A 20514-nucleotide genomic window follows, 5' to 3' on the forward strand; every position below is an offset into this window, starting at 1 on the left:
TTTGTTATATTTGCTTAGAAGATAGTATTAAAAATATCATTCTTGCTTTATTTAAGCTACCTAGTTTTTTATCCAATAGTTGTATAAATATAGATGTAAAGTTTCTTATCGCTTATTTTTCGATGAAAATTTTCAATTCTTTTGTCCTTTTTTATTTCATGGCGTAGGTCACAAATTCTCTCAAGAATTTAATTTACAAAATGGAGAAAAATGAATTACTTTCAAGGGTTCGTTTCAGGATTTTACGGTTTGAAGTACTAAGATAAGTGCGATGATAACTGCGAACAGAATTGTTTGCTAAGAAGTGTATGTATTTGTGTTGTGTCAAATTTTTGTTTACTATTTTGTACTTGTTTTGTTATTAATCTTTTAAGTCTTTACAACAATAGTAATTTTTTTTTATAACAGTACCGATTGGTTGCTAGTAGCAACAACTTATAACGAGCCTATGTTGGCAGGAAACCGTCGAAATTCTAAGTATTTTTTTAAAGAAATTTCTCCGGTGGCAGATGTGCAAATAAATAGTTGCAGCAGAAGCAACGTATCATCATCGTTTTTAGCAGCTATTTAACTAATTTGTTTTTATATATACCGGTTTTAAAAGACACGGGTTCAAATGGCATTTTAGTAGTAGAAACATCAAAAAATTGACACATCTTAATAACTCATTGTTTTTATTTTGTTTTTACAACACAATGTTGCGTTTTAAAGTCTTTTATAAGTTGAATTTTAAATGAAGTTAAATTAAAAAATTTTAATAAAAGCGTAAAGTAGTAATAAACTTAAACAACGAAGTAAAAAAACGTGTTTAATTTACTAAACTTGTAAATACTAGTTTATTTCTTTAACATATTTCTCAAATTTTATAAACACTTATAAAATGAATGATGTTTTGACTAATTCGAATAAAACTAGTGAAAGTTTTAATCGAGTTTATGTTAAACGAGAACAAAATTAAAAACGATAATTGTATATCATTTTATTAACTTTATAAAAGTATCTTCTTGTGAAATAAAAATAATATTTTGTTTTTTCAAAAAACTTTAGCTTGCTAAAAAATAAAATTTAACGAAAAGCAATTATGTAGCTGAACTAAGGTGTGTGAAATTAATTAAAAAATTTTTTAAATGCTTTTTGTTATAGAACTTTTTATCAAGACAGCTGGTTATTTAACACTTTTGTTTTTTCAGTTCTAAATAAACTGATTAAGTTGTGTACTATCAACTAGACAAAACTTGTAAATCATTATAAAACACGAACTTTTTTTCTCGCACTTGTAAAGTATAGATAAAGAGTAAAAAGTTTTAAAATGAAAAACTAGTTAAATTACTTGTAAAGCGCAAAGTAGTCTCAAACTTGACATAATTTTTTTAGCTTATAGTAAAATTATGTTAAACTTGTCAAAATTGACCAAACGTATGTCATCAAATCGGGCGTGAGATGAAAACCTCTCAGCAGATGGTCCAATTAAAAGGAGACCTTCCACCTTGTCAGAAACCACCAGAAAGTCAGGACATTTTTGATTGGAACAGTTTTGACGATTACTCGGTGGGCAGCAGTTCCCATGGTTACTTTTCACCTGGGTACCAAGAAGGGGGAAACACTGGAAGCGAGATGAGCTTTTACTCAAACCAGGGACAAGTTTCGAACCAGGGGATGACTTCAATGTCGAGCGGGTCAAGTCAGATTGTGATGAATGAAGATCTTGAAAATACCGAAAAGCAAAAAGGTAATAGAAATGAGATATTTTTATAAAAAGTTTTCTTTTTTTAACTTTTATTGTCAAACAAATTTTAAAATAACTTAATTGGAGATAATTATTTTCGATATGTTAGTTTATGCTTTACTTTGATGTGTTTTAATATGAGTATTCTATTTAATAATTTTGATTAATTTTTTATACTTCAGTAGAAGCTGTCTAGATATAAGTCTGAGAGATTAACAATCATTTAATAAAATATTCTTATTTTTTTTTGCTAATAACTGAGCTAATTAGTTATTTTTAATTTTGTTCAATATATTAAAATGTATAGTTACTTATTTTGAAAAATTTAGTAAATTAAATATTAGAATACAAAGAAACTAAATTGTTAGTTTTGTCATTTCATAACGAGTAAGTCACATCAAATAAGAAAACATTTACAATAAATTACTAAGGTTGGTATTCATATTGGTATTTTTATAATTTATAGTTTGTTGAAAATTAAATGAAAAACCTTTAGGACTTGGTACCAGAACTTGTATGGGCTGTGGTCACCTGATCCACGGTCCCTACATCAGCACCTCACAGGGGGTCGACTGGCATTCAAAATGTCTCAAGTGCGCCGCATGTGGTTGCAACCTGGCAGATGTGAAAACCTGCTTCGTAAGGGACAACAAACCTTACTGCAAAAACGACTACTTTCAGTATGTTTGTTTTAAACAGTACTATATATAAAAATATAAACTTAAGGTTTATGTTTGCATTATATCTAAGTTTATAGTTTAACATAAGCCGATTGTATTCTTAAGCTAAAAATATAATGTATATAGTAATATTTTACCAATAAAACTAATAGAAAAATTTTAAAGAAATTAGTTTCTAGAAAAAAGTAGTAGTTAAATGTGTTACAATTGAATTTATAAATTTAATCGAAAATATTTTTCTTAATTCAACATTTATGCATTTAAAAGAAAATATAAAGTTACATTTAACGATGAATACATAAAATCATTTCTTATAATTTTTTTTGATGACACTGATAGATTTTATAGAAAACGTAATTTTAAATATTTAATAATGACGTATAACCGGTTAAATAATATTTAGCAGAAATACAGATATGAACTTTTTAAATCTGACACTGTTGATTGAAAATACCTTTTAAGTTTAGTTTGTAAATTTGTTGTTTGCAAAACAAAAAAGATTTTCCAATTGTCAAGTTGATCTCGCTTGTTGACCTAATAAACAGTCGGTTAAAATTACTCAAATCTCAAGTAAAAAAATGTTTAAACGAGTGGATAAAACTACATTGTTTTATATATTTTTTGGATTACTTGATGTAAACGTTAAAAACAAAGTTATTTTTTTAAGGAAAAAAAAACTATGTAGCATCATTATTGGGCTCATAAATTTTGTTTTCGGCTTAAAACAACTCGAAAGCTCATTATAAAAACATTTTTAAAACGAACTTACTAATGTTTTAATTGTTAAATAATCGACAATAACCATTCGGCTTATTGAGTTGTCAATACTAATTAAAGTTTACAGAATTGATTACCTGACTGAGAACTTTTGAGTTAAACTTTTGAGTTAAAAGTTTGTTAATAATAAGATATAAACATTAGCAAACAAATTACTAGACTACTTTTATACAAATTTGTTTTATTTTTAAGATTTAGTTTTAGCTATTTAATGTCATTAATTAAATTCACGCTCACCTATGCAAGACTTGTAATGATGTTTACAAGTTTCAAATAAGTGATCTCTATTCAACGAGGTCAAACCACTATTGTGACGTAACAACAAAATAGGAAACTAGAATGTGCTCGGTGGAACATGTCATTCACTAATAAATTCCGGTTGTTACTAAGCAACCTCGCTACAAATTGGGGAGGAGCAATTAAAAGGTTCCGATCTCACACTAGAATCTGACGTCGGCCGACAAGCAACTTGCGACGTCGAATTGAGGCTTGTCTCTGTCACAATTGCTCCTTGCCGACTTTTGAAATACTAAACAAATGCTAAAAATAATAAAAATTCTGCTATACTTATATCGCATCATCACTTCGATAAAAATGATATTCATAAAACTCGAAAGTAAGTTGTCATTTGAAAAGATACAAATTAAAAGTTTTGTTTACAAGTTGTAATGCTGAAAACATACCTGATTCACTGTAAAGTTTATGACGTCATAACCAACACCGAAGGCTACTTAGCAGAGAAGTGTCGCCACTTAACTAATATTTGACAAATTCATTTTCTCTTAGAAACAGTTTGATTCATGATGTTTGTGATACTACCATATTTCCAATTAGAATGCGTAAAGATATTTATGTGACAATAGATGGTGGTTGCTTATAGGCTGCTGTTACTTTGTCGCTTGCAGTGGTCGCTTTTGGTATAAAGCCAAAATATCAGTTAACACAGCTTTAGTTGAATATAAAACGCAGTCAAATGTAAACTTATACAAACATAGTTCAAAACTGTAAAAATATGTAAAAGTATTTTCATTATCATTCACACAACCATAAACATCATTTTACAAAATTATGTTACTTAATTTTTATGATAGTATTTCTGTGATACTTTAGACATAATTTAATTAAAGGATAACTATAAACCATAAAGCATAAACACGCTAATAAGCAAAGTAATGAAAAGCATAAAACTTTCAGTTTTGATATTTTAGGACACTGAAAATATTAATAAAATAAGTTTAGTAATGTTTGCATAGCTAATTACAAGTTGAGAGAAAAAAAAACTGTTTTTCTTTTGTACTTACAGCCTCTAAAACAATCAATAAACGGTTTTTGATTTGCAAGCTGACTGCCGTCAGAAATTCAAATGACGTCACTCCAAATGACTCAATGTCTGCTAAAGGTCGTAAGTTCAAGTTTACGAAGTTTTCCCATATGCTAGTTTTGCGATGATGTAATCAATAGAGTGGTGATTGGTTAAAAAACAGTGTTTTTTAATAGTGTATGCAACTGATTAAGATTCGTTTATTAGTTTTCATGCTTTATAAAAAATCAAAAAACAAACGACAACTGATACACTAATACAACATACTCGAACGAAATTAAAAATCTGAAAAACTTTTTAAGGATTTGCCAAAAGTTACTACAATTGGTTATACTTCTAAATTACCAAAAATAAATAGGAAAAGCCGCTAAGTAACAGGATTGTAATAACAACATAAAATACAACAAATAGTGGTTTTTATCTGCTTTTGTCGCGACAGCCGACATATGTTATCCACTGCAAATAACTCTGCTTACTTATCACTGATTCTACATGTCTTATTTTTTCCTACTTAACCAAGCTTTGATTTTTTTAATTTAAAAATTTTACAAAGCTTTAGAAAATTTTAGGTAGAAAAATGCGCATGTTGTAAGACATAAGCATTTTTTTTCTTATTTCTAATTATTCAAGGACTTACTTATTTTAAGAATCAAACCATGGCCCAAAAAACACCTTTGATTATAAATGGTTTGTTTTCATGTCCAAGACTAATGGATATTTGATTAGTTATTCAATAAAATTCTAAAAAGAACAGCTTTAACTCAAGTCTCGTTATGACGTCATAATAGCTGTTGAGGTCAGCTTCCAAGTTGTAATGCGGATCACGTCACATCAGTAAGATTAAGTTCTTTTGATCCGGACAGCGACACTTCGCCCAACTGTATAAACATACAACGGCAAAAAATAAAAAAAAAAAATTTAGGCTAAATTTGCACTTCAAAACTAAAATTACTTTAACAAGAACTTATTAATTATCAATTTGATGTAAATTTACAGAGTTTTTTTGAATTAATTGTTACTAACAGTATTAAAACCAAAGCTTTTCGATAGATTCTTAAAGGTAATATAACACCCACTAAGTCTATTAGAAAACGCTTAAAACTTTATTAACTGAACTATAGAACGTCGTTTAATTACAAAAGAAAAATATTGATTTTATGGATTTTCCTATAATTAGTTATTTTATGTAGAAAAATTATATATTTTTACATTGTGTCTATAAAACAGCAATTTTAATATCAGTTTACGAAACGCTTTAGCTTTTATACTTGTAATTAAAACTTTTTAAAAGCAATTTTATTGCTTTTTTTTATTAAAGAAAAATTAAGTTTAATTATTCAAGGTATACTATCTGCATGTTTGATATTTACAACTAACTTATAAATTAGTTCTTTTATTTTTGTTTTTCAGCTTATTTGCGCCAAAATGCGCAAAGTGCAAACTTGGACTGGTCAAAGGGGATTTAATGACGTCCGTCAGAAATAAAAAGTACCACGTTCAGTGTTTTAGGTTAGTAAAAACAATTAAAAAATATTACAATCTATGTTTTGTAACCCATAAAACAGTCACAACTTCAGTAACGTGCACATTGTTATAAAAGTAAACATTAAGCAGAATCAAATGATTTCAAAACAAAACTGTTTGAAACTGATTTTTGTTTTGTGTTAAACCTAGTATTTATAATTGTTATTCATGTAGTTGAGCATATATGACATTTAAATGACAGTAGTTAATAAAAGTTTTTTACTACTAAACAGATGTTACGCTTGTCACAATCAGCTGATACCAGGAGATTCATTCGTGTGTAACGAAGATGGAAGCATCTACTGTATAAAAGATTACGAAAGAATTTTCAACAATTCAGCAGATGACAACAGTATTATTGGTAAGCGATCTTTAATTTGTACTCATACATTATACAGTTTATTTGAATAAAATATTTAAACTTTGCGTGTTAATTGTAATTCATTTTATGTACATAAACATAGTTATCACCGTTTTTTGATGTTTTATGATTAGAAAAAAACGTTTAGCAAAAAGGGTGTTTAGTTCAGAATTTAATGACAGATGAACAGAATTGTTATATTTTTAAGAGTTTGTCCTCTGCAAAAAAAAGTTAAGTAACTTAGATTTACTTATGAAATTAAAAGACTTTCTAACTATTTTTTATAGATAATTTAACTTTAAATCCAGTTTAGGGACATGCTACTAAAATACTTTAGCCATTAAGTAAGGGTTTATGCAACTTTAACATCAAAATTACCGCTTCAACCACTCGTTTACCTCTAATGCATGAGATATTAGAAGCTGAAGAATAAATCATTCATGCGTATAAAGTCCCAACAACTGCCGGCTACTGTGCGTTAATTGGATAATCCGTGTTACTTAACCTCGCACAAACAACCTTCACAGATTATAATCTCATCATTTTTTCCGTAAAAAAAATTGATGAGATTAGTAAGTGCGAGGTTATTTGTGCGAGGTGCGCTTTTAATACCCCTTTGATAGTTGAAACACGTTAGTGGCTCTTTCATGTTTTCATTTTTCTTGTTTTTTATTATCCGATTTAACTTGCGATAATGCAATATTAAGTCTTGGCTGTATTGATACCGTTGCTTTGCTTATTAAAGGATATCATTATTTTTTTAATCACGATGTTTGTGAAAATTTATTATAAATAGCTGCGGTAAATAAATTCGACAAAAGTTTTAAAATTTTATCTCGAAGTTTGGTAAAAAAAGCTACAAAATTGTTATTTCATTTAGAACTTGTAAAGATGCAAAATAAGTCAATAATTTAGGTACGTTTAAAATTAATAGTAGCTCTTATAATTTTTTTTACTCATATAGTTCTATTAGTTGTTTTATTTTGATAATTTTCGAACAAAAATGTTTTTGTTTTTTTAGATAAAGTTTAAAACTTTGTTTTGTTTCAATACCTAAAATCGAAGGATTGATTATTATGCAACTCACACAAGTGTGACCAAATAAAAGCTGACAGCTTATTTTTAAATATTCATTAAAATAAATGAATGTTATATGAAGTGACTTCAGCTGTCATTCTTTGAAGTCATCTTAAGTTCCATAGTAAGTTTTTCTAGTGAAACCGTAATTTAAGTATTAAAACGACTATAAACTCACCTGCTAAGGCAGAAGGTTTGCAAAAAAGTCATTTAACCTCATTAACTGCCGCAGTTAATAAAATGGGCATTATCGGAGATTTGGATAAACTTAAACTTACTTATACAGACGGTTGAATATTTTGCTTTGTGCTAGTAAAAAAATATATATCCTTAGTTTCTAATAGTTTTGTTTACAAAAATATTTTTTAAAATAATTACAGAGTATTTTAGAATACAAAAAAAGTTTTTAGTTTTGCTAAAGTATATGTCAAAATATATTTTAAGTTTTATACTGATCATAACATGCTTTAATCATCAGACGCCATTTTCTACGTAAAATAAGTTGAGGTAGTATGCACTGGTTCTTCTGTTTTTTAAACTAATTTTAAATATTTTTTTAGTTGTCAGACATCCTTTTTTATAATAACAGTTTTATAGTGCTTTTACGACAGACAGTTAGTTTTATAATGCTTTGATTTAACTTCTTTCTTATTTTAACAAAATAACTTGTTTTATAAAATTACCTACGGAAAAAATCATAAAAAATTATCTCAAGTTAAAGTTTATAGACCTAAACTCAAACTAGTAAAAATTTGCAGACGCTTATACGGGCGATATAAATCCAGGAGAGAACATCAACTCAGATCACTCAGGTTGCATTAACAGGGGAGGACACATCAGCAAGGAATCAGGAGACTCAGCAAGATCAAACAAGAACAAGGGGAAGACGACGAGACAGAGGACGGTGCTGAACGAGAAGCAGCTGACGGTGCTGCACACCTTCTACGAGAACAACTGCAGACCCGACGCCATCATGAAGGAGCAGCTGACCTCGATGACGGGACTTCCTCAAAGAGTCATCAGGGTGTGGTTCCAGAACAAGCGGTGCAAGGACAAGAAGATCGCTATGAAGCAGCAGCAGGAGCAGAAGATGAGGAACGGCGAAGGAGGAAGGCAGCAGGATTGCAGGCAGCAAAAGCAGCAGGTTGGCTTGATGATTATTTGAAAACAAAGTTGTTAGGAATGTTTCACATAGATAAAACTTTTAACTTTTAAATATAAAAATAATATCATTACCTGCTAAAACATATTTAACTCTTTAAAAAACAGCTAGCTTAGTTAAATTATTAAAGAAAATTATATTTATCTTAAAAAGTAAATTTGAAAATAAGATCATTAGTCTTATTATTAAACATTATCATGAAACTTTCTTAAAACTACTTAATGTTTTATTATATACATTTTTAGGTAGTTCATTACGAGTATATTTTGGTATTTTGTTATGTTTAAACGACAGGAATGTTAAAATTTTTCCTGGATTGCCTTACCTGGAAACCTAAATAATGTCAGATATTTTTTTACATAGTATATAACACACATTTATACTTAATGTTTAATAATAATTAAAATTTCTATTAAAACGATCTTGAACACATTTTTAACCTACGACAGTTGTTTATATAACATTAAGAACTATTACGATTTTTTTTACTAATCAAGCAGATGTTTGTTATTTTTAATCGGAGCTACATTTTCTTTATGTAAATGGTTTTCAATTTTAGTACTAACGAATGCTTTAGGACCTTGTTGTCAAAATTTATAAAAACAATATTTATTAATTTAAAGATGTTGTATTAGATTTTAAAATAACGACAGCTAACACTAAGTAATTGAAAATTGTTTGCTTCAAAACAGAAAAAAAATCCGTGTTTTGTTATAATAAACTGCGCAGATTTTTATTATGAACACAAAAATAGTAATATATTTGCTCATCTCAACATGCTTTGAATAAAAATACTTATTTAACATTAAAACTTTAATTTAGGAAACTATACTTCAAACTTCAAGTTCGAGTTTTACACTCGTTTTACACTATACATAATATAAAGCTGTCGTGCGCTTGTAAATGTTTATTGAAATAATAAAAGTCAGTCAAAACATATGCAATGTGACAAATTTTACACAACTTGATGCCGACCCCTGGCATTGACAATACTCTTGCGTGTTGGCGATACATTTCAAGCAATCTGCATGCCACCGATTTATTCTCAACACCTGAGTCTTATGACAACATAACCAAATGTATTTCACAGAGATGCACTATTTAAGGTGGCTTTCTTTATGTCATTTTTATCTTAAAAATACTGACTATCTATGATCTAATGATATTTGTGCTTAATAAACATTTTATATTAATAAGTGAAGTAGATTATAAAAAGAAAAAATAAATATTAGGCATAAAAAAATAATTAAACTGAATGCACTAAAAGTGTTGTCAGTTGAGTAAATAAGCTTAAGGATTATAAAAAAAACAGTTTAAGACTAGCTTGTGTAACTTTTAAATGTATATAAAACCTTTTATTGAACCGCAATAAATAAAATGCTTAAAATAACTGGTTCTAATACCTGGTAACGAAATAACATTCTGGTTACCGAGTCAAACACCGATCGGATAAAGTTTATTGTTACTGGTCAATAAATAAATTAGATTTTAAAGTAACTTATTATTATAAAAATATATTTTTTTATTTATTTAAACTTTGAACAAATATGTAAAGTTATTTTTTACGTTTACATATTTGTTTTTTCTTACCGTATAGTATTAGTTAACTTATTAATAAGTTGTTGTATAATCGGCTTTGTTAGTACTTTTCTAATAGTTTTAAAAAAAGACAACTTAGCTTTAAAGTATAGTATTAGCTTACAAAACGACAAAAAAACGCTCAAAAGATTTGGTCCTAGGACCTGGTTCACGAAGAATTTCAGTTATCGAGTCGAAAGTTTGTTTTAATTAAAAAAGTTTCAGTTTATCAATTTAAAGTGTGTAAATACAACTTTGTTCTAAAAAGATAACTCGTAAAGTATACAAACTAAAACACCAATCACCGCTTTATAAATCACACACATTAAATCCTTTTAAAACTCATAGATCAAATTTTCTGTACTTAAAATTAAATTGAAGTTCAGAACAATATTTCGTTGGTCGTTAAATGCAATTGTGAAAAGTTTACAACGTAGACAAAATAACAAATATCATTAAAATTTTTCTAGAAAATAGTTAGTATTTAAACATCTTATAAATAGTGATTAATGACGTTATTATGATAAATAGCATTAATTTTCGTTACCACGACGATGGTTGCCATACCTTTAACACGCTCCTCAGAAAGTTGTTGCTATGGAAGCGCTGTGACACAGAAATAATTATTCGCCCATCATGTTAGTTTTTATATCGGTGGAAAAAAAATCAATTCTTTTAGCTAAATTTAAAAAAAAAATGTTTTCCAAAATTCTGCGTATGCTTAAAATATCAGTGTTTATCACAGACAGATTTATTTTAGATAAAAAATTCCTACATAAGTAATATTAAAAAAAAGGCGGTAGATATAAAAAAGAACAACTAACAGACAGTTCTTTAACTAAAGACAACATAGTTTTATTAAGAATAAAGAGTTTAACTTAAAACTTTAAACTTTAAGAGTTTAAAAGAAATCAAAAAAAAAATGAATAAAAAGTTTCTCCAATTAAAAATATTTTTAAAGTTTAGTTGAGATTTTAACTTAAATTACTTCTGCCTATATTTTTTGCATCTAAATTTATACCATTAAGAAAATAAAAACTATGGCTTTAGAATAATTTGTATTTTAAAGAGAAAACAAACCTACGGAAGTAGTTCATTTATACTTAATTGACTCGTATTAAGAAAAATATTGCTGAAAGATACATTCTGTTACGTCACAAAGGTTAAATAACCGAGACTGCTCTTATTGTTTGTCGGCGTTGCAGGTTGAGTAAGGTTGGCGATTGAACCTTCTTAAATATTTATGATGCCATCGATCAATGTGGTACATCTGAGATGCTGAGTTTCTTCATGGATTAGTGACAAGCCACGCTTGACCTATTCGCCTCTATGCACCTTTCTTGCAAGTGTTTTCAAATAGAAAGAGGCATCTTATCAATTATTAACTTCAACTCATCACATGCAATCTGCCAATTCGGTTTACTTTGAAAAAAAGTATTTGATAAGTAAAGTGTGTTGTGCATCTTTAACTGAAGTAGCTTGTCAGCAAAAAATCCTATCTCTTTAGTTTTGAAAGAAACCGTTTTCCATAAGTTTGATTTTAACTATGTGTGATTAGAAAAATCAGTAATATCTCGTTAATGAAAACTTTATTTAATTTTCTTAAACTTTTGTTTTTTCGATATAGAGTGTATACTTAAAAGGAAATACTTAATAGAGTATTAATTGAGTGGTTTTCTGTAATAAAAGTGTTTTACCTTTTCTAGCTATTGAAACTTTACAGTTCAAAAACCAATTACTTTTTATTATATTTTTCTTGCATTTGCATGAGCGAGTGAATGTGATTAATTTACTAAATTAACATAATCGAAGACGCATAAAAAATACAACGCATCACACAACAGAAAGTAGCTTCAGCAAGCTTTTAGGTATTTACAATGGTACAACAAATATTAAATTTTTAAATGAAAAAAAAAAAAATTTTTTTTCACTCATAATTCCCTGTTGTAGATTATGGCGTAGTTTGTTATATTTTTCTAATGATACTTACGCTTATCAGTATAAATGTACCAACTACTAAAGGTAAAATTATTATAAAGGTTGAACCTTTTTCAAGTTTTTTATAATCAAGTGTTTTAGGAATTCACATTTTTTTATAAAACAAATTTAGTTGATTAGTTTTAATAACACTGCTCTGATTGTAAACCTTATTTATTAATGTTTATTTAAATTATAATAAAAGTGTGATAATAAAGCACAAAAACTAAAATTCTAAAAATATTTGGTCTAAGTATCCAATGTATAAAAACACTTTTCATTCACCGAGCCGTACACCACTAACATACAATATAACTATTTTCTAATTAATTTGTAGTAGAAATAAATTGTTGATTTATTAAATTGAAAAGAATAATTTAATAAAAAAAACTTTATAGTTTTTCAATGTAGTGTCTAACTAAATTTTATAGAAACACCTGTCTAAAATCGATTAAAAAAACTACAATCTATTTATAAAAAGCGAATTGTAATAAACAACAGAGTTGAGGCTGGTTGTGTGTGAGATCAGTTTTTGAGCCTCAAATCCATATCACTTAATTTGAAATCCGAATTATTTCAATACAGTGACGTCATAACCACAAGTAGATTATTACGTAACATACTAGTTTGTAGCATGTCTCTGTAAATCAATAACTAAGTGTTTATCAACGCGAATAAAATAACTGGTATCGATTGTAAAACTATCAATCAACTATTAATTTCGCAGTCGATTGAACCAATTTAAAGTTGTGTGAGTTTTGATAGCCTTAAGGTTGGTGTTTTAATACTTAAAAGCGGAGAGAGTCATTGTTTGAAAAGTAATGTAATAAAAAAAACAGTAGTATGAATTATGTATATATAAAAATTATTTAACAAATCTTCTTAAAATTTCTTAAACTATTTTTAGAAAGAAGCTTACAACTCAAACGACGAGCCTAACACTAAAAACCAAAATGTTAACGATTCAGGACAATCTTCTAACCAGTTCACAGACATCAACGTGGACCAATCAAATTACAACCATCAACACCAACCGGCTTGGAAGGCGCTGAGTGATTTCGCGTTGCAGAGCGAAATTGAAAAACCCCCTTTTCAGCAACTAGTAAGTATTTGTATGAAATGTTTTCAAACATAAAAGTATTTAAAATACTTTAAGTAACTTAAAACTTTTGTGTTATTAATTTGACTTTATAACTAGCTGTTTAAGTAAATGTAATGGAAACTTGTTATACATTCTTACTATATTGTTAAAATTACTTTTTATCTGAAATGTTGAACTGTTTAAAATATTTGAAAATAACTCAGATTTAGTTTATCGTGTGTTCAACTTTCTATTTACTTTTTGAAAAAATGTTCTGAATACTGAGAATTCTAAACAGTGTAGTTTTGTTTTTTATGCAATCATTGTTACTTATCAAGAAATTATTATTTTTAATTATCTTATTCTTTTTTATTTCAGGTGAGCAACTTCTCTGATCAGACTCCCTCTCCGATATCTGATAGTTCGGATGTTTGCAGCATCCCCTACGTATCCTCCCACAGCTACGATCTCTCCACAATCTCCTGCGCCGTTCCTTTCCACAACAATTCCTCACAAACCATATGCGGCTAATTGTGACCTCATAATATGAAAGATAAGCGGTGCGGGCACTGCATATATGTTATTTGATTTGCTAGTTATTTGTTTTGAGCTTATTTTGGGTTCACTTCATGATTTTTTTTTTGCTCTTTTTGCTTTTTTACTAGTTTCGACTTAAATATCTTATGTCGCTCTTTTTATAATAGTTTAATTCATTAACTGGAGTAAAAGTAGAGATTGATTGGATTATAAAGAAGAATAAATAGTTTAGTTCATTTTGTTCGTTTACTGTAAAACTTTCTTGACAATAAAACCTAAAACAAAAAACAAATAAAATAAAATATCATAAAGCTGCTTGACCATAAGTTGAATTTTAGTTTCTTAACTATTTTTTATTCGTTTTTGCAAAATTGTTTAAAAATCTAAATTAACTTTCGCTTGTTTATGTTAACTTATGCTTGTATTTGAGAAATTTTATTTTAAGTACTATTTACTTAAGTTTTAACGAGTAATTAAATATTAAAAATATATGTTTTAATAAATTTTCATGCTAGACTTTTTAAATAATGTTTTCAAAAGCTTTACTGACCGCAATACGTAAACATTGTTGTGAAAAAGAAAAATATCGTAGGCTTTGATAGAATTTAATTGTTTATTAGTATATACATTTTTTTGAATAGTTAAGACTATAATATTTTATCAAAAATACTAATTCATATGTGTTGTGATTATAAATAATAAAATGCAGTAAAAAGTAAACAACTTACAGTAAAATGATTTATCCTGTTTTTTAATTCTTTTATAAACTTTTAAATAAATTATAGTAAAAATGTCTATAATTTTTTTGTTTATTTTTAGCAATTGTTAAGACCTGGTTTAGTTTAAAGTTAATTAAATTTTTAGTTGATAAATTAAAAAAAAAATATTTTAAAGTCTTATTGAAAAAAAAATTAAACTTTACGTCGTGACAACCAACCTTGTTATTTTATTACAACTCATCTGTTTCAGTATTTTTACATGTAAATTTTTGTACGTAGTAAAAAACATTTAAATATATATAATTAAATACACTTTGTCACAAATGAATTAAATTAAAATACGCATCAAAATCAAAGCAATATTCTGAATTTAGTATATCTATGTTGTTTATTTGTAATTTTAGTTTTACTCTACTGTGTAATAAACTTTTATAGAGAATTACCACTAAAAAAATAAACTAATAAATGTGTTTTTCAAAATTCATTTACGTTATCGCCGACTAAAAAGAAGTTTAAAAATAATCGTGCCCTTTATTAGATGTTGCCACATACTAGTTAATTACTCAGTTAGTTTTTGATCATCTTACTGGTTAAAATTGCTCACTTTGGGAGACTGTGATTTAATTCCTAATAGATTTTAAACATAATTACAACAAAATTAATCAATTTTCTATTATTTATTAACTTGTAAAAATTGTTATTATTAAAAAACAGAAAAATAAAAAATTGCCTTTTTTTTTTAACATAAAATAATTTTAGCTGAAACTAAAACACTTGTACACTGATACACTGCCATCAGTTATTTCAGACATAGTTTAGAGTTCATTTTTTTACTAGAAATTCTAGAAGTTAAACTTCACACTTAGAACTGAGATTACAAAGGGTGCCGATTTTAATTAATGTAATGGTTGTTTTTGTCAAGGGTAATCAGATGATATATTATTAAAAAAAGGCTCTCATCTAGCACACAGATGCATTTTAAGCAACATAATCAATGACATCTGAATAATGATAAAATGAGATCACTGGAGCGAAAGGAATAATAAAATCTTTTTTTACATTAGATTTTGAATGTGATATAAACGAGTATATCGCTCAGTTTCGACTCAGCAGCTGACTTTTCTAAATAAGGATAACTGAAAAATAGTTTGAGTTGAAAGTAACTTAATCAAATACCTGCACTGTTTTTAAATAAAGTTTTAATGAGCAGACAACCATAAAATAAATTTTAATTAAAAGTTGATTTAGTACGGCAAAAACTTTATTTAGTTATTATATATCGACCGAAGTTTTCGTTCACTTAAATTACACAAATTGGTGCTTAATAAAATAGTAAATTATAATAGAGCTTGTATTTAAAGTTTTTAAATATACAAGAACTTTCATATTTATACTTATATTATAATGATTGATAGTACACACATATAACCTAATCACTTCAAAATGTTTTCAGTAAAACTGTTTTGATATTGTTGGCAAATTTAAGTTTCTTATTAAAGATGCATGTAATGAATTTATAAAAAAAAAAGATTAAAGCTGTAAAAAGTGTTTGAAACTTAGACTTTAGGGAGTCTACAGTACCAATTTACAAAATATTTTAAAAACTAAGTGTAAATATGACCAATGGGGGTATAAAACATAACTTAATCGATAAAGTTAGTCTTGTTTTTTATTCTTAAAATCTTTACATCACTTGTTTTTATCGTTTCTTTGGTCATACTTAAATTAATTTTTATCTCTTGTGTTGATTTAAATCTTAATTTAATTTTTATATCGAATTAGAATTTTAAAGGTATTTTTTTATCATTAAAATTTTTTTTAGGTTATGCGATAAACAAAGCATCAATCATTATTTTTTTATTTTTCATGAAAACTTACTTTGAAGTTTATAGAAAAACTTTTAGTATTTAGTTTGTATGGTTTGAATGTTTTAAACTACCTTATTTACCTTTAATTATCTTGTTGTATATAAGTATAAAAAGTGTATTGATCAAAACAACAGCCCAAAACACAAAATACTAAAATTAGAAAAATTAAATAGGCGATATAATAAATTTTACTAAAACATACTTAAACTTTGTTTTTTTTTTAAATAATAGTGTAGTAATTTTATATATGAGTCAAAATAAACACAAAACTTTAGTTAAACAAAGCGTTACAATAGTAAGAAGTTATTGGTTATTCAAATTGTTTTAAAAAAATCGGATTGCAATCGAAGTACGAAAAAAAAATCTATCGTTGTATCAACACTTGCTAAATTAAACGATTCTAAAGATACTTATGTCAGAATTAGATTCATTTTATGTTACATTTTACAGATGAAAAAGGGAAAGGTACATATAAATTTTACTTTTAAGCTCTAATTTATGTTACTTTCAGCTAAAACAAATTAGCTGTAGTTTTTGTTCATCTCTTTTACTTTACGGTTGTTTGTAACTGCTTAATTCACATTCAATATTTTTATCCTATTAATCTCTCTAAAACAAAATAAAAAAAAGTAAACAACATAAAATTTTGGTTTTTGGCAAAAAAAGTATTTGAAGCAAACAAGTATTTTTTGCTGTAGTTTATCGAAAGTTTCTTTTCTGAAAAAAATTAAAAATTAAAAACTGAAAAAGTTCGCAACTTTAGTTTAAATTGTAAAGTAGAGCAATTTTTGTTCTTTAGTTGAGTAACTTTGAAAACTATTTCAACAAGCATATATTAAACTAAACAAATCTTTAATGAAATTAGTTAATATGAAGTTTTTGTCTTTATCAAAAGAAAGTAGTATTTTTACTTTTTTTTGGAGTAAGTAATCTTCTTTTGTTAATGTATGTTTTAGTTTCACGAATTTTATAAAGTTTTAAGCATAAAATTAGTTTAAGCTATTTGAGTAAGTTTAATATGGTAGGTAAGAGTAGCTTTATTTAAATTACTTTACTAAATTTAAACAATTGTATGAAGCTTAAATAAGTTATTTCAAAAAACATACACAACACTCAAATTTCATAAAATATTTAAAAAAAAGTATGGTAGTTTACCAGTTTAACTGCTTCTGTAAAGATAGTTGTGTCAGAATGACTTCTAGGCAATTTGGCAAAAGGATAAAGGAGCATATTCCAAAAAGTACTGTTGTATTTTGTAAAACTAGTGAGTAATAAGGAGAATAAATCTATCAGAGTAGTATATGTTTCAAAAAGATCTACTCTAGCAGAACACTTAGTTAATAACCTCGATTGTGCAAGTAATTATAGCTTGAAAAGGTTTAAAGTTATTAAAGATTGTTTTAATCTTTTTGATTTAGTTAATTTGAGGAGATATGTATTTAGTAAAAAACCTTAATTGTGTAAGCATAAAGACTTTGATTATACTGTTTCGCTGTTTTCATAAACTGTTATATTAGTTGTTACGTATTTTTAGTTATTATTACTTTTACTTTTTTACATTTTTAGTATTTAAGCTAAATTTAAAACTTTATTTTTATTGCTTAAAAAACAACTGATAAATTAAGCATAAAATATATACTTTTAAAGGTTTTAAATTAACTTAAACTATAATTATAAGTTAATGTAGTAAGTTACTAGTTTTTAAAGCTAATGAACAATAATAATTTATAAAAAGTTTGAAAAATATACTGTTTATACTACACTCAATTTAAAAAGTTCGAAATTTTATTAAGTAGTAGGCTGTTAAAAATATTTGTATATTAAGTTGATATATAACCTTCTCTACAAAAACATAAATATATTTATAGAAGATCAAAAGGTTTCAATAAACCTTTTTTATTAAATAGTATTTATAAACTGTGGTAACAGATCTTTTGATTTTTTAGTAATTAATTATTTTTTTATTAAAAATAAATTTATCCTGAATATATTTTTCACATATTAAACAAATACAGTAAAAATACAGCTTAAATACTTTTTATATGCTTAAACTAATAACTTCCTTGGTTTAAAAGAAATTTTGTTAGCAAAAAAAATTAACTAGTCAATTAAGCTGGATTCAAAAAAAAGGTGAGTTTGAAAACTAATAAAAAGTATTTAATTAAAATATATGTAAATGTTTTCTGTACAGTACTGATTTATTAAAAAAAATTCGCAGCATTATATAAAAATATGCCATCTAGTTCTAAAAAAAGTTTAAGTGATCATTTTTCTGTTTTGTATCAAAACAGATATTGTGATCAGGAAGACTTTAGTATTGCTGTGTTTAGTGGTAAAATGTATGGCGAAAATAAATGGAATAACATACCTTTTCTGTTGAACAACTTTCATAATAAAGTTTACTTTTCTCACCTACCTATACCTAATAATGATGTCAAAGCTGTTTCTAGTGGTTCTGATATTTTTTTATTTGGTCAGTTTGAAGATCACAGTTCATCAAACGTTATAAAGTATTCGTTTTTTACAAACACCTTGAAAAAATTACCTTATTTAAAAGAATTAGATCTACCTTACTTCGTGTGTACTTTCATGCAAAAGGTGTTTGTTATCAGTGGAACTAGTTACAACAGGTCTTGTATGTTTTATGATAATCAACGAGACCAATGGAATTCTGCCGAATCTATGATAGAAATTAGGGAAGAGGCAGCTTGTACAGTTTTTGCAGGTAAAATAGTTGTTTCAGGAGGTACAAGAACAGTAGTTAGAAACCGGGTTAGAGCAGATTTAATGGCATTTTGTAATGTACTTGTTCGCGATGAAAAGCTAAAATCAATTGAAGCTTATGACTTTCATGAAAATAAATGGTCCTGTTTTCCTAACATGCTATCACCAAGAAGCAATCATGCTGCAGTTAGAATTGGCAATAAAATGTTTATGATTGGAGGTAGTAGTGACTATTTTGAAGTATTTGATAGTGTTACAAGAAAGTTCACGTATGTTAAAGACATTCCAAAATGGGTAGGGATACCAGATCTATTTATCATCACATACCAGGTAGTGAGCATTGGATATAAGATCTATTTCTTCCATAAAGAAAACAATAAAGTCAATGTCAACAGTTATGATGTTAAGAAGAATAATTTTAGCTTCAAAACTTCAATAGAGCTAGAAAATTTTGATAAATTTAGCTGCGTTAAAGTCCCAATGATTAAACAGAACAAAACTTCAATTTGAAGTACTTTTGTGTTAACTTTAAGTTTAGTTTAATTTTTTTTTTTCAGTTTTTAGTTTTTTTATTAAATTCTCTTTGAGTTTTTATACAATAAAAGTATTTTCGTTTACTGCTTATAATTTTAAATTTTCAATTAAATAAATATTTATTAAAATAGTTTTCATTAAATATCGTAAATACACTTTTAACACTAACTGAACATATATGTTATATAAACTAACAATTGTAATCTTTTACCGCAATTTTGCACTCCTTAAATGAATAAAATGATATTGATTATTTTTATTTTCTAAAGATTAGCGGGCCGGTCATTTTCATAGTTTTCTTAAACATTAAAAATTGAAATTATCGCAATCTAGGCATACATCCAACTTTTAATTCTAAGCAAAATTAATACTATTTTCTAGGTACATCTAAACTAACAAAAACAAGTAGAATAAAACTAAGCTTCGGTAAAATTGTTTACGCACAAAACTACACACTTAACACCAGCGTAATTTTAATTAAGTAAATTAATATCCTGCAGATCAAGATAGTACAAGAAACTCCACATAAATAAGTGGAGTTTTTACTTTAAATATATATTTTTTTTTAATTCTACCTGTTTAATTTTACTGTTACGACAAACCTACATACGGGTCACACTAGCACTCTAAAAGAAATTTGCTTTTAAAATAAATCTAACAGCAACTGAACTTTAAGATTTTGTTTACTACGTTTACTTAATTATATATTAGTTTTAGTAACTAAAAGTTTAAATTCTTTTTTAATTTGCATCATTTATCATAAACAATTAAAGATATTAAAATAATTTTGACATCTTAATTTTATTTCGTAAATGTTTGTTCGATATTTTAAAGTGAAGAGTTTAATTATTCAAAATGAATTTTTATA

At 26.8% G+C, this 20514-nt stretch overlaps 1 protein-coding gene across 1 annotated transcript; it reads left to right on the forward strand.

Moving 5' to 3' along the window:
* The first annotated feature begins 1440 nt into the window (after positions 1 to 1440).
* On the forward strand, positions 1441 to 13795 carry LOC145836815 (insulin gene enhancer protein isl-1-like). The gene is made up of 7 exons (XM_082944588.1): positions 1441 to 1729; positions 2223 to 2406; positions 5915 to 6013; positions 6262 to 6389; positions 8225 to 8610; positions 13091 to 13285; positions 13643 to 13795. The coding sequence occupies exons 1-7, from the start codon at positions 1441 to 1443 to the stop codon at positions 13793 to 13795; spliced, it is 1434 nt and encodes a 477-aa protein (XP_082800714.1).
* Positions 13796 to 20514: the final 6719 nt, after the last annotated feature.

Source organism: Thalia democratica, chromosome 5 (genome assembly GCF_965202585.1).
Source record: "Thalia democratica chromosome 5, ktThaDemo2.hap1.1, whole genome shotgun sequence".
NCBI lineage: Eukaryota > Metazoa > Chordata > Thaliacea > Salpida > Salpidae > Thalia > Thalia democratica.